We start from the raw sequence: 13911 nt of genomic DNA, 5'->3' as shown, positions 1-13911 counted from the left end.
TCGGGGAGCTCCGGGGACCCCGGGCACTCACCCGCGCCTCAGACACCCGACTTTGGGGCGCCCTCTCTTGGGTCCTGCCCCGCGATGCGGTGGCTGCATAGGATGGCGACGATGCGCACAGCGCCAGGGCGAGCAGCGCGCAGAGCAGCGAAGAGCGGTACGGAGCCATGGCGACGGTGAGGACCCAGGCTGCGGCCGCGGCCCCTCAGTCACCCCAACCTTTAAGTAACCGACCGTCCCATCCCGCCCTAGCTGGGGACCGCCCCACAGGGAGGGCCTTGCAGCCCGCGGAGGAGGCGGGTATCTGTCCGGATCTCTGAGACATCTGGGTTCCCTTCCCAATGGGACCGACCCGACTGGGTGCGGTCGCCCCTTGGACCCTATAGTTTCCAAGCCGGAGATCCGGCAGGTGGTCTGACAGACAGCAGGACTAACTCAGTGAGAGCTGTTTTTCTGTGGCCCGTGTAACTCCCTTCTTATTGGTACAATTATCAGGTCCAACAAAAACTAAACAAAACAACCCAAAACAAAAACAAAAACAAAAACAAAAACAAAAAAAAAAAAAAAAAACCACCTAGCATGAACTAACAGATTTGTGGTAGTCTCTCTTTGGGTTGCTGTTTTTTTCCCCCAATAACATTTTTGGTTTTTGGTTTTGCTTTTTTTTTCCTTTCTGTCTTGTTAGTATTGTTTTGAACAAATCTTTAGTTTGCTGCACAAAGTTGTCGCCTGTTGAGTGGTTGCCTCTCCCCGAGACAACACTTGTGTCTATCCCCTTAGTGGATGACACCTCTATTTCCTTCTGCAACCTTTTTTTCCCCCCATTTCAGGCCCTCTGCCCTCTCCAGGGGAGCCAGGATTTGAGTCTTCCCTCACTCCTCCTCACTGGGAAGTGTGGACCTAGGTTAGACTCCTAAGTACCACCTGTTTTTTCCTGTGCCTCCGTCTCCTAAAGGTTGCAGAGGATTAGATCAGACCTGCTCAGATAGCCTGGTCTGCAGGTGACAATGCTCCTTCGTCCCAGCTCCCTAGAGAGCCTATTCTGAAAGACTTCTATTTAACTTTGCCCTCTCTCTCCCCAGTTTCTTCCCATTTAAGGGGAGTTTACAGCTAAGGGAACACAGAGGACAGTTGAGATTGAGGGTTACTGGGGGGGGGGGACTTAATGTGGCCCGGGCCTTGAAGGTCACAAGGGGAGATTGAGAACATTCCCAGGGGAGGGAATAGCATATGGGCAGAGGGTGGGCAAACACAGGCCACGCCCAGTAAATGGCTAGGATTTGAAATACAGGGGGGCAAGGAAAAGGAAGCTGGCAAGGAAGGTGGGTACCCCTAGAAACTGGATTTTATCAGGTGTATGTGGAAGCCTTGAGTTCTCTGGGCTCCGTGGTCTAGGAAGGCCACCCTCAATCCTGTGGGGCCTGCAGTGGGCTGCCCTGGGCACAACTCAGAGAGGCGAGTAAAACCCACGCTGCTCAAAGAACATTCCTGGAGGCACACGCCATTTTCACCTCTCCAGATAAAAAGTAGATTGTGCATATTCAAGACACATAATACAACATTCCCTAAAGAACTGCTTCCTAGATGGACAAGGATATTCATTGAAGCATTGTTTGAAGAGAATTGGAAAGGGCCCAAAATGTCCTGGGGACATAAGTGATGGGACTGTCATACACACAATGGACCACAATGCAAGTGTGAGAAGAAAAAAAGAGTCAGAGCCGGTTGTGCCTGGTGGCACACAGTAGGCACTCAGTAGGCATGGAGGGACCTCCAGGTGCCAGAAGCAAATCACACAATGATGCCTCTTCCTTTCTATAAGGAAAGAATCTACAGTTGATGCACAAACCCTTGCAAAGCCAGTAAAAGCCACATTGTCAAAGCTGTCTCTTGGAAGTGACAAGGAGCACGAGACATCACCCTGGACACTGCTGTGGCTGTGGCTGTGGCTGCAGCTGCCAGAGACTGGAAAGAGTGCGTGGATCACTGTAACTGGCACAAGGAACCTTTCAGGATGATGGGAAATTTTTAATATCACACCGTGATGATGATCATGTTACAAGTGCACGTCACAGGAAAGTCACCGAACTGTGTACTGTGAGTGAACTGTGCATGTTACTCAAATTACATGCTGAGACACTTCCTGAAATAACAGCTTAAAAGCACAAAATCTAAAACATAACACGGATATACCCAGCAGGCCAGTGGTGGTGCACGCCTTTAACTACCCAGAGAAACCATACCCCACCCCATCCCCCAAAAGCCAAGAAAAGAAATGCATCCAGTAGAATTCATTTATTTACTTAGAACCGTAGTCTAGGAGTGCTTTAAGAACATGCTTAAGGGGATACTTGTTCCTTGGCTTACTCGGGAAAAGACAAGGAGCCTGGGCGAGCAGCTGTGCTGGCTACACAGCCCCCTCAGGAACAGGGAGCAGTGTGGCCCCAGTTTACCGGGTTGGTGATTAACAGAAGGTCATTATGGCTTGGCCTCTATCCCTGCGGTCAGTGACCACCAGCCCAGGGTCCCCCAGGTTAATGATCACAATGGTGCTGCAGCTTTGCTAGCTATGTAACTATGGAGTTTGGGCCACAGTGACCAAGGCCCTAAAACTCTGAAGCCTGGAAACTCTCCCTCCAAGGCATCAGTGAAGGAGACCCAGATGGGGCAGCGATGCTCTGTCCCCTGCCTGGAAGAGGCTCGTGAATTCAAGGGGACAAGGGGGATTAAGTGAGGTTTCATGAAAGGGGGCTATCCCCCTGTTAGGGAAGCGACTGCCACAGACTTCCTGGATGACTCTAGGCAACTCATTCTCCCTTTCTGGGTCTCAGTGCCCATGCAAAAGGCGAGGCCTCGATACTCTTCACCCTAAGGCCCAGTTCTGGTCCCAGATCATGGCTGTACCATCCTGCCCAGAACCTGCTTGCGTCTGTGCTTCAAGATCCCAGATATCTGCAAAATGGGGACACTGGACCAGCTCACCTTGACAGGTCACCTATGACCTGTCAGACCACCTATGACCCCTGATGTAAGAAGGAGGTTCTGAAATCAGAAACAGCCTGTCATCCCACCCTTAGATCCAGCGTGGAATTAAGTCCCATAAGACCCCAAAGCCTGGAACCTCTCACTACGGAGCACCAGGGAGTGGGGACTACGATGGGGAAACCTGTCTTACTCTGTTCTCCACTTGGAGAAAGATGTATGAATTCTGGGAAGCAAGTAAGTGCATAAGAAAGCAGAGGGGACCAATGGCAGAGAAACCGAGACTCAGGCCACACGTGTGGAAGCAGGCACTGCTGGCATTCTAACCCTCGTCTGGGGTTCTTGGCCGCAATTGTGTCTGGAGGACAGAAGCAAGAGCCCTGGCCCCACCTCACCCGGGGAGGGAGCAGCAACACAGCACAGGAGAGGTGACTGTTGCTAAACCAGCCCAAGCCTCTGCCGAGCAGGTAACCAGACATCTCTAGAGTAGCAGGCCCTACAACACCTCCCAGGCTGGGGCGATGTCTAAGAAGATCCTCAGGCCACAGCCACTGGGTGGAGAAAGACTGTGGTATCTCCATTTCAAGACACTCAGACCTGGGGTGGGTGCTCTGACTTGAATGGGGAGCGCTGTTTGCCATCACTTCGACTGGTGTGCGTCCTGGTCCCTGCCCTTTGCTGTGCCTCAGAGACCCCCTTGATCTCCCATCTTGGCTGTGCTGAGTCCTCCCAGGCCCCCTATATACCATGCCGCTCTCAGTATCTGCCACAAGATGGACCGAGGGGCCCTTCCCTCCCCCGTGGTTGGATCCAGGGCCCCATGACCATCTCTTGACCCCTTCCTTCTTCTATGGTTAACTTCGGGTCAATCTCTGGATCTCCATGAGTCTCCTGTCTCTGTCTCTGTCTCTCTGTCTCTCCGGTGTCTACCAGATGAGATGTCTCACCCTCACCCTCCACCCTCAGCCTCAGTGTACAAAAGGCCTTGGCAGGCTAGGGAGACGCCACCCTGTTCTGTTCCCTCACCAGACACATTGCAGCTCTTGATTTCCTAGGCAGCCAGCCATTCGCTGGAAGCGCTCTCTCTCTCTCTCTCTCTCTCTCTCTCTCTCTCTCTCTCTCTCTCTCTCTCTCTTTCTGTCTCTCTCTCTGTCTCTCTCTGTCTGTCTCTTTCTGTCTCTGTCTGTCTCTCTCTGTTTCTCTGTGTCTCTGTCTCTGTCTCTGTCTGTCTCTCTCTGTTTCTCTGTGTCTCTGTCTCTCTCTATCTCTCTGTCTCTGTGTCTCTGTCTGTGTGTGTCTCTGTCTCTCTGTCTCTGTCTCTCTCTGTGTCTCTGTATCTCTGTCTGTCTGTCTCTCTCTGTCTCTCTCTGTCTCTGTGTCTCTCTCTGTGTTTCTCTGCCTCTGTCTCTCAGCACTTGTGTACTTTTTAGCCCACTGTTGCTCTCTGGTCCCCCTGGGAGCACCCACCCTTCTGGCCTAGGATTCTGCCAATAGGGACAATAGTCAGTAAACAGAGTAGGCGGTTATGAAACCCAGTGAAAGCGAACAGGGCAGGCGCAAGTTCTGGCAAGCCCATGGACTTGAAAGCACATGGGCCTCAGCACCTGTAACCAAGGCCTCAGTTTCCTCACTTTTAAAATGAAGGGGATGGTGTTAGGCTCGTAGACCAACAAAGAAACCCAAGCTTGACATGCATTATCTCCCAAAGGGTTTCTACATGGCCTGCTCTCTACTCTCAGAGGCCTGAATTGAGCATTTCCCTACCTACTGGACAACAGTCTAGAGGGAAGACCACAGGTTGCAAATGGGGCTGGGGCTCAGGTTGGGCTGTGCATTGTGGAGTGGGTCATGTCCCCTTCTGAGCCCCCAGTCATTCATTTGTATACAGAGAACTATGGGAAGAAATAGGAGCAAGCCACAAGAGTGCCGGTAGTAATGGCCACTGGTTGCTCATCTCTTTGTAGATAACACCACGCAGAAGATGATGTCTCCAGGTCATGGAGCAGTGTCCACACATGAGACTTAAACCTCAGGTCTGTGGGCAACCACACCAGACCCAAGGCCTGGGGCTCATGGAACAGAGATCCTTGATATGGCCAGCTGGGCCTCTGCCCTGGCAATGTCTATCCTGGGTGTGGACAGCTATTGGGAAGAAGGCCAGTGGGCTTGGTTAAATCTATCCCAGGGACTGAAGCCACTGACCCTCTCCAGAGCCAGCCCCACCTCGTGTTGTGAGCCAAGTCAGGACATTAAGAGGAGGCTTGGCCCTACTACCTTCTGGCCCTGTTCCCTGGAAACAAGATTTGTCATGTCTGAGAGTCCAGGGCCTCTTCCACCAGGACTCACTGTGATAATCAGTTTCCCTATGCTGAGACAAACACTCTGGCCCCAGGAAACTTGGAACTGCAAAGGACTGAGCCCTAGCCTCTTATTACACCCCTAGAACTCTGTGGCAACCCCTAGAGGGGCCCAGACACAAATGTATGTTAACAGCTGGACAAAGGGGCCCAAGCACCGGTATGGTGACTTGGGGCAGGATCAGCAGGAGGCCTGGGTAGGGTGCAGATCTGTACTGCAGACAGAAGGCAGGGTCTGTGATGCCCCAGCCAGAGCATAAGGGAGCAGAGAGATGTTGCGGGAGGCATTGCCACTACCAAAAGCTAAACTGCTACCTAACTAGTTGAGTGACTCTGAGAAAGTCACCCTGGCTCTCAGAGCCTCCATTTCCTCTCTGTAGGTAGGGATTACAACATTTCCTGTGAAGAATGTAAGAATTTAATAAGGGGAACAGATGTGATTGCTCAGCTGTTAAGAGAACATACCACTCTTGCAGAAGACCTCAGTTTGGTTTTCCAGCACCCATATCAGGTGGCTCACAATCACCTGTAACTCCTGTCCCAGAGGATCTGACACCCCATTCTAGCCCCTATAGTTACCTGCACTTACATACCACACACACACACACACATACACACAGAGAGAGATAGAGAGAAAGAGAGAGTAAGAGAGGGGAGAGAAAAATATGTACACACAGACATGCACACAGAGAAGCAGACAGACAGACATATACATACACACACAGATATAAACATATACAAGCAGACATATACACACACATAGACATGCACAAACATACACATGGACACACAGACAGGGACATATATGTACACAGACACACACAGACACAGATACAGACATATACAAACAGACATATACACACACAGAGGAATATAGGCACACAGACACACACATATACACAAACAAACGTATACACACAGAGACGCACACAGATATACGTGCACACAGACACACACATATACAGATACAGGCACACACACAGACAGACACAGAGACATATACACTGACACATAGACATATACACACAGACATTCATTTCCATAGAGGGAGCATACAAATAACTTTAAAATTAAAAGAGTAGATATTAAAAGATTTTAACCAGGTAAGACATGCTAGGGGCTTAGCAAAGCTTGGTGCAGATGACGCACCTGTACAAAGGCAGCTGCTGTTTTTGCTGGGTCAGTTGCTTGGGTGATTTTCTATCTCTCTGGGTCTCAATGTTCTTGTGTGTAAATTAGAGGTAAAAATAAATAAATAAAACCCACCCTTCCTTGCCCAGTATGCTGGTGTGTACCTGTGAGATAGAAGCACGTTTGAAGTCAGCCTGGTTTACTTAAGTTTCAGCTCACTCAGGGTTAGCTAGCAAGATCAGATCTCAAAGCAAACAAAGTGAGTGTGTGCATGTGAGTGCGTGCATGCGTGCATGTGGTGTGTGTGTGTGTAAGAGAGAGAGAGAGAGAGAGAGAGAGAGAGAGAATGTGTGAGTTTGTGTTAATTACTAATGCAAATGAAACCACTAACACGGAAGATCCAAGGACTGGGTTTTCATAAAACAAATGTTCAAAACCACTGGTCTGAGAGTGTGCAAGTGTCTGCGAGAGGTCTGCACCACACAGCACCGTGGCACAGGCCCTGTCCTGCCCATAACAGCTAAAGCATGGAAGCAAACCAGCTGTTCATTTACGAATGACAACACAATCAACAAAAATATTCCAACAGAGGAATAGTAACCTTCGAAAGCTTACATCCTGCTATAGGGATAGCCCTGGAGAACACTACACCAGTATGAAACAGCAAACACCGTGAGTCCACTTCTGTGAAATTCTAAGAAGCAGATTGACGGGGACACATCAGAGAAGTGATCGTTGTAAAGACAGGGAACTGTGTGGCAGAGCTTCAGTTTGATGAACCAGCCTGCCTCCATCTTTGGCTCCAAAGCCATCTTATCTTAAAGACAAACTAGGTTCATTCCTGATTATGATTACACCTGTTCTCGAGGATTGGGCTGTAACAGTAACTACAAATGGTTCTGTACTGCCTGTCCCAGAAAATGGCAACGAATCGTGTCTTTGTTTCAAAAAGTTATTAAAATCTTGCAACTCTGTCTTTGTTTCAAAAAGTTATGGCTACTGGATTATAACTATTGTTAAAATCACCTTGCAACCCATAGCTTTGTTTCAGGAGGTTGTTAGGACTAACTTGCTTCGCTTGTGTTCTGCTACTGTGATTCCACATATTTTGCCCTCAAATCTGTCATCTGGAAACCCCCCAGCCCTGACTGTAAAAGCCCTGCCTTCCTCACAGCCAATGCTGATCTCTTGGACACTGCTTTTAGATAAAGTAGCTCAGGTACACCAATTAAGAAGCTTGCCTTAATTAATTTGGCCATGATGATTTGAGCCAGTGGTCTCTCTCCTTACATCTTTGGGAGTAGCAAACTCTGCAAGGTAGAGAGTCCTGGGTACATGTGGTGATGGTGGGTGTAACACAGACAATGTATCTAACATGTTTACAGTGCTGGGTTTAAATGTTAAACATTAAACATTTAAATGTTTAAATGTTACAGCTACTTTGCCCATGACAGAAACATCTGCTTGTTTTGAAGATCCAGTCAAGAGGAGTTACTTGACAGGAGTGACCAGCCCTTCTCCAGGACTGTTCAGAACTGTCTGGGACTCCAAGACAAAGGAAGAGAAACAGATGAACACTGCATACGACTAAGTTGATTTGGAGACTGAGTTCATTCTTCCCCAGGATCCAACAGGTCTGGTGGACGTTCCCCAGGCCATGAGAGATGGTGCTATCAGCCAGAGGGTGCCACGTCCTCCTGCTGATGGCTCCATATGAGCCTCTTCTACAGTCCCACGCCCCCTCCACAGCTAACTACCACCACAGTTTCCTCTGTATTGGGCTCTGGCCACAGCCGATAGCCTGAATGCCACTCTGCAGCCTGGACAGAGATCCCAGAGAGGACCAAGGCTTGCTGAAGAGGGAGGAGATGATAGAATCCAGGAACCCGTGGCATGGCTCCATGAACTCAAATGCCACAGAGACTGACAGGTGAAGGTTGAATGACCTTCCGGCCAAGGAAATACCAGGCCATGTTTAGGGAGGAAACTGCAGGAGCCCGGGCACTGGGCACATGGCTCTTTTCTGTAATAATCTTAATTCCTTTTATATAAAATGGGGTGACAATGCCTGCCCTCCTGGATGTCTGGTACGACTGAAGAAGTTTCCAGCTCTGAATGTGCTAATTTACTGGTGCTTAGCAACTGTGATGTCCAAAGAAGACCCTCCAGCACCTGTCCAGCCCTTAGGCACCTGCAGTTTCCTTGTCCCAAACCCACCCTTGACCCACCCATGACCTGCCCTTGACCCACCCATGACCCATCCTTGACCTCCACTTAGTTTTACACATTCAAACCAAAAGACAGCTGGGCAGTTCCAGTCAAGGCCAGAGATAGGGCGACGGCTAGTCCAGGGATATGTGAGTGTCTCAGGAAGGGCCATCGCCTACCCCTAAAAGCCAGCCTTGCTATCTAACTCCAATAATTCCATTTCTCTATAAATCTGGCCTTCTCTGTCCTCTCAAAAGAACACAGACCCTAACACTCACCAGCTGAGTGTGAGCCAGAAACTCAGCCACTCTAAACTTCACTGCCCTTGGACATAGACTGGCCAGACTACATGGCAGATTTGCTACATATACTATTAATATAAAATATATATAATAGCAGAAAATCTCCATGAAGAGATGAAGGTCAGAGACTGGCATGAAGCGGAGAGAAAGGATTCACAAGATGTCACTTTCATGTGGTATCACTGTTCCAGACCCTTCCCCAGCCCCAGTACAGAGACACACGACTCCCAAGGCCATCCTGTAAGATCTGGCACCCAGGAGCCATAAGCATCAATTCTCCCTGACCACCAGAGCATCCTCTGCCATCTCTATGGCCTCAGCTCCCTGCCCACCAGCTTCCAGAACCCGGGGACCTAGCTTTCATTCTGGGTATGCACGGAACTGCCCTTGGAACTGCCACTCCTGTTCAGAAGAGACAGAATACATTGGTGAGTTCCGGGTCCCGAGAGGGCTCAAGAAGCACCTCCTGTAAGCCAGCCTCCTCCTCTGTACCTCCCACAGCAGCTGTTAGCAATTTGCTCTCAGACCCCAACAACAGTGTAGCTCTCCCTCCCCACAGGCCTGGAAAGTAGTTTCTCTCAAGCCAGCAAGCAGTCAGGGAGGATCTGGGGAGAGGAAAATTACCGGTGCTGGCGCTCGCCAGTGCTGGAGGGGCTGGCTTGAAAAGAGGAGAGCTGGGGGGCCTGGCAGCTCTTCCTGAACAATGAACTTGGTCCCATGCCTCGACCCCTGACAGAGCTAGAGGGATAGTGGGTGTGCTTGGGGCCCCAGTGCTCCTCTGGAACATGCCTACCCTTTGGCATCCAGAAACAGGAGGAAGAACAGGCAGGCCTTTGTACTGCCTGCTTGCTGAGCCCTAGATCCTACCATGACACAGCCAGAGCTCAAGTACCAAGCTCTTGGGACCACGCCTGTGCATCTTATATGCCACACCACACCCAGTGTCATATATATACCATGCGACCACATCACACGACAGGCCTTGTGTCCCGTAGGCTTCGTGGTAAGGTGTATGTGAATTTACCCTTGCCTTCAGTCATGCCCACAGACCTGCACACACTGCTATGTACTGTGGTCTAGGTTTACAGTACTGTGGCCCAGCCCTGGGCAAGGCATGCCACATCCTAATTTTGGACCCATAAATAGTATAGTGTACCTCGCCCCAGGGGCATGTGCAGCCCAGGGGGCAGGGACAATGCAATGTCACAGTTAAGGCCACACCCACCATCCTCAGTCATCTTGTGACCTTGCCAAAGCAACTTCTGTCAGTGCTTTACCTTCTTCAGATCTAAAATGGAATGACAGTAACTTTTCTCTGGCAGAAAGGTGTAGATTAAAGTAGATATCGCATCGGTCTGCATCCCAGCCCTTGACATACTGGGTAAACACTTAGAAGCACTGCCGGAGTCTGTGTGCTGTGCACCAGGACTCCATGTGCCCAGCAGCTATTGCGAATGACGTATGGTGCATGCTGAGGAAACCCTAAGAGCCCGCAAGAGGGTGTGGCTATCCCTTCTCCTACAGAGAAGAAATGATCAGCTCAGAGAAGGATGATCATTTGTACAGGGCCAGAAAGGAGAAGGGGCAGGGAGCTAGACACATGCTAATTAACTATGGGCAGAGCACTGGAGGAGAGACTGTAGGGAGCACTGCAGGAGAGACTGTAGGGAGCACTGCAGGAGAGACTGTAGGGAGCACTGGAGGAGAGACTCTAGGGAGCACTGGAGGAGAGATTGTAGGAAGAACTGGAGAAGAGATTGTAGGAAGAACTGGAGGAGAGATTGTAGGGAGCACTGGAGGAGAGATTGTAGGGAGCACTGGAGGAGAGATTGTAGGGAGCACTGGAGGAGAGATTGTAGGGAGCACTGGAGGAGAGATTGTAGGGAGCATTGGAGGAGAGACTGTAGGGAGCACTGGAGGAGAGATTGTAGGGAGCACTGGAGGAGAGACTGTAGGGAGCACTGGAGGAGAGACTGTAGGGAGCACTGAAGGAGAGACTACAAGCATGGAGCACAAGGGATTTTTGGAGGAATAATGAAAATGAAAATGTTCTTTTGGCTTGTGATAACTTATGCCTTTAACCCCAGCACTCAGGAGGCAGAGGCAGGAGATCTCTGTGAGTTCCAGGACAGCCAGGTCTACAAATCCCCCAAATTACCTTTAAAAAAATTGCTGAGTTTATGGAAATGGGTGAATTGTATATATGGAAACAATATGTGTAATTTCTCTAATCAATTATGTAAAATATATTTCAGGAATGTTGTTTTGGAAACAAAAAGCTCTAGCATTTGGCTGGAGAAGTCAGCAACTTGAGGCCAGCTCAGAGTAGCCTGGAGAGGCTGACAGCGGATATTGGCTGTGAGCAAGTCTGCAAACAAGGCCAGCACAATCCTTGTGGGGGGGGGAGGGTCGTGGAAAGCAGGCAAACTCCCAAGCCCAGCCCCAGCCCTAGAGCGTGCAGATCTGGGTGGGCCCAGGAGCCCAATTCTAAGAATCAACCCCCAATGGGAACCACTTGGTAAAACCACAGTTGGGGAAACTGAGATTAAGCAGGAGAGCGGACCTGGTGGGTGTCTGGGACTCACCGGTCCCCTTCCTGTTTCGTTCCCCCCTCTCGCTCTGCCTCTTTCCAGGGCGGGCCTGCCTGCTGCTCCTGCCATCCCTGGGACTCAGAGCTCTGAGTCATCCTGTGGCACTGCAGAGGGAATTCGTAAGAAAAACAATCCCTTACCCAGAACTCCCCTGTTCTTGGGAACCCGGAGAGGCCCAGAGGGCTGGGAGGAGGAGAGAAGAGTTGGGGCAGTGTGGGAAGCCAGGACTGCCCAGGCCTGACTGCTCTAAGCCACCCCACCGACTTGTGCAGTGCACAGCCTAAGGAGCCTCAGTTCCTCACCTGCAGATAAGACCTGCTACTACACACAGACACTCAGTGTGCAGCAGGCATCGTGACAAGAACTGTGTGTGCATGTGTGCATGTGTGTGTGTGTGTGTATGAGAGTGTGTGAGTATGTGTGTGCATGTGTGTGAGTGTATGTGCGTGTGTGTGCATGTGTGTGTGAACGTGTGTGAGTGTGTGTGTGTATGTGCATGTGTGTGAGTATATGTGCATATGTGTGTGCATGTGTGTGCGTGCATGTGTGTGCATGTGTGTGCGTGCATGTGTGTGCATGTGTGTGTGCTCATGTGTGTGCGTGTGTGTGCACATGCACACATATGCATGTAGAGACTAGAGATATTAATTTGGGGGAGGGGGCATGTTTTCTCCTTGAACTTGGAACTCACATGTTGACTCTAACAGCAAGCCCTAGGGGATCTCATCTCTGCTTTCCCTTCCCTTCACCCTCTTCTCCCCTCCCCTCCCCTCTGGGCACATCAGTGCCAGGGATCCCACAGCTGTGTGCCACCAGCACTTCCCCTTCTAAGCCATCTCCGCAGCTCCATAATATGAACGTCACAAGCATCATTTTTCTGAATCTTCACTGAAACTTATGGGTGTCATCCAGCCTCAGAGATAGGGAAACGGGGGCCCAGAAAGCTTCAGCTGGAGACCGCACGGTTGGGAAACACGAAGCGGGGTTTAAACCCAGAGCAACTTCATTTCGGAAGCCTGCCCCGCCCCCTGTCTGTCTCCTCTACAAAGCGCCTACACGGGCAGGAGAGACACGACTCCGTGATTTAGAGCACTAACTGCTCTTGCAGAGGACCTGAGATCAGTTCCCAGCACTAAATGGCGGCTCACACCCATCATCTGCATGCAGCTCCAGTCGCAGGTGATGCAATGTCCTCTTGGGGTCTCCTCGGCACCAGACACACATGCATCTTATTTATTTGTTTGTTTGTTTGTTTGTTTTTAAGACTGATTCACTTGCATGTGCGTGGGTGTTCTGCCTGCAAAAGTCGCTGTACCAGTGCATGTATTGCCCTTGGGGGCCAGAAGAGGGCATCAGACCAGGCAGAGAACCCACCTGCTAGCTAAACCGCCTGCCCGGCGAGCACGCTGAGCTCCCTCAACCCCCTGCTACTTGCCCTTCTCGTTAGGGTTTTCCCTCAGCCACGGCCCGGCCCCGGCAGGACAGAAGAGGCAAGGCCCTTGACATAGGCCATGCTAATCACACAGGCCTATAACTAGGACCCTGTGGCTTGGGCTGAAATAGCTATGCCAGCCCCAACTCCAGGGACAGCAGAGTGCGAACAGCCTGGGGACCGTCCCCCTCCCCCACAGTTAACCAAAACTTCAGGAAACCATTGTTCACACTCCTGGGAGGCAGCAGATTTGAGCAAAGAGACACACCTGCCTCAGGGGATCCTGGACCTGGGCCTAGGCTCCTTTTTTAGGCTGCATCTTATTTCCATTGCTTCTGCCTAGGACTCAGTTTCCCAAACTGTGAATTAGGGAGGTCGGTTGTGTGCCCTTGGGCCCTTCTAGCCAGGATGCTCTTGGACTGCCTGCAACACCCACTGCTGTTCACACCTACTTCCTTGTGCTCTGCCCCACCCATCAACTTGGAAATTGTATTCTATCATTATCATCACCATCACCATCATCACCATCATCATCATCATCTCAGTCCTGGGAACCAATCCCAGGGCCCAGCCCACGCTAAGCAGTCATTATCTGAGCTATATCCACAGCCTCCGTTGTTGTGGTAGTTAGGATTTTTGAGAGTCTAACCACCTGAGTGCTGAGAGCCTGGGATGAAGAGTTGAACAAGTCCTAACCAGTTCCCCCATGACCTTGGGCCAGATGCCAGAGCTAAAGGCATTTCCAACCCCACCCCACCCCAACCCCACCACACCCCTACCACACCCTCACCCCAGTCCCACCCCACCCCACCCCAATCTTCCTGGTGGCCTCTGTGAGCTCTGCCTGGAACATCTTGTTTCTGGTTCAGATTACAGACTTGTGGCCACAGAGGATTCCCCACGGGGCA

At 50.6% G+C, this 13911-nt stretch overlaps 1 protein-coding gene across 4 annotated transcripts in view; it reads right to left on the bottom strand.

Annotated features, from left to right (window-relative positions):
- The window catches only part of Gsn (gelsolin), a 55278-nt gene that overhangs the window by 26474 nt on the left and 14893 nt on the right, over positions 1-13911 (bottom strand). The window contains exon 1 of one of the 4 annotated variants that reach the window (XM_052182310.1): positions 32-209. The exons of the other annotated variants lie outside the window; for them this stretch is intronic. Within the exon in view, the coding sequence (XP_052038270.1) occupies positions 32-169 (138 nt within the window). The 5' untranslated portion in view covers positions 170-209. Of the gene's footprint in view, positions 1-31; positions 210-13911 lie in introns of those variants that run through there. 4 annotated transcript variants of the gene reach the window in all.

This window comes from Apodemus sylvaticus, chromosome 5, assembly GCF_947179515.1.
Source record: "Apodemus sylvaticus chromosome 5, mApoSyl1.1, whole genome shotgun sequence".
NCBI lineage: Eukaryota > Metazoa > Chordata > Mammalia > Rodentia > Muridae > Apodemus > Apodemus sylvaticus.
Note: the sequence above shows the minus strand (reverse complement) of the source record. Positions and strands in the feature narration are given on the sequence as shown.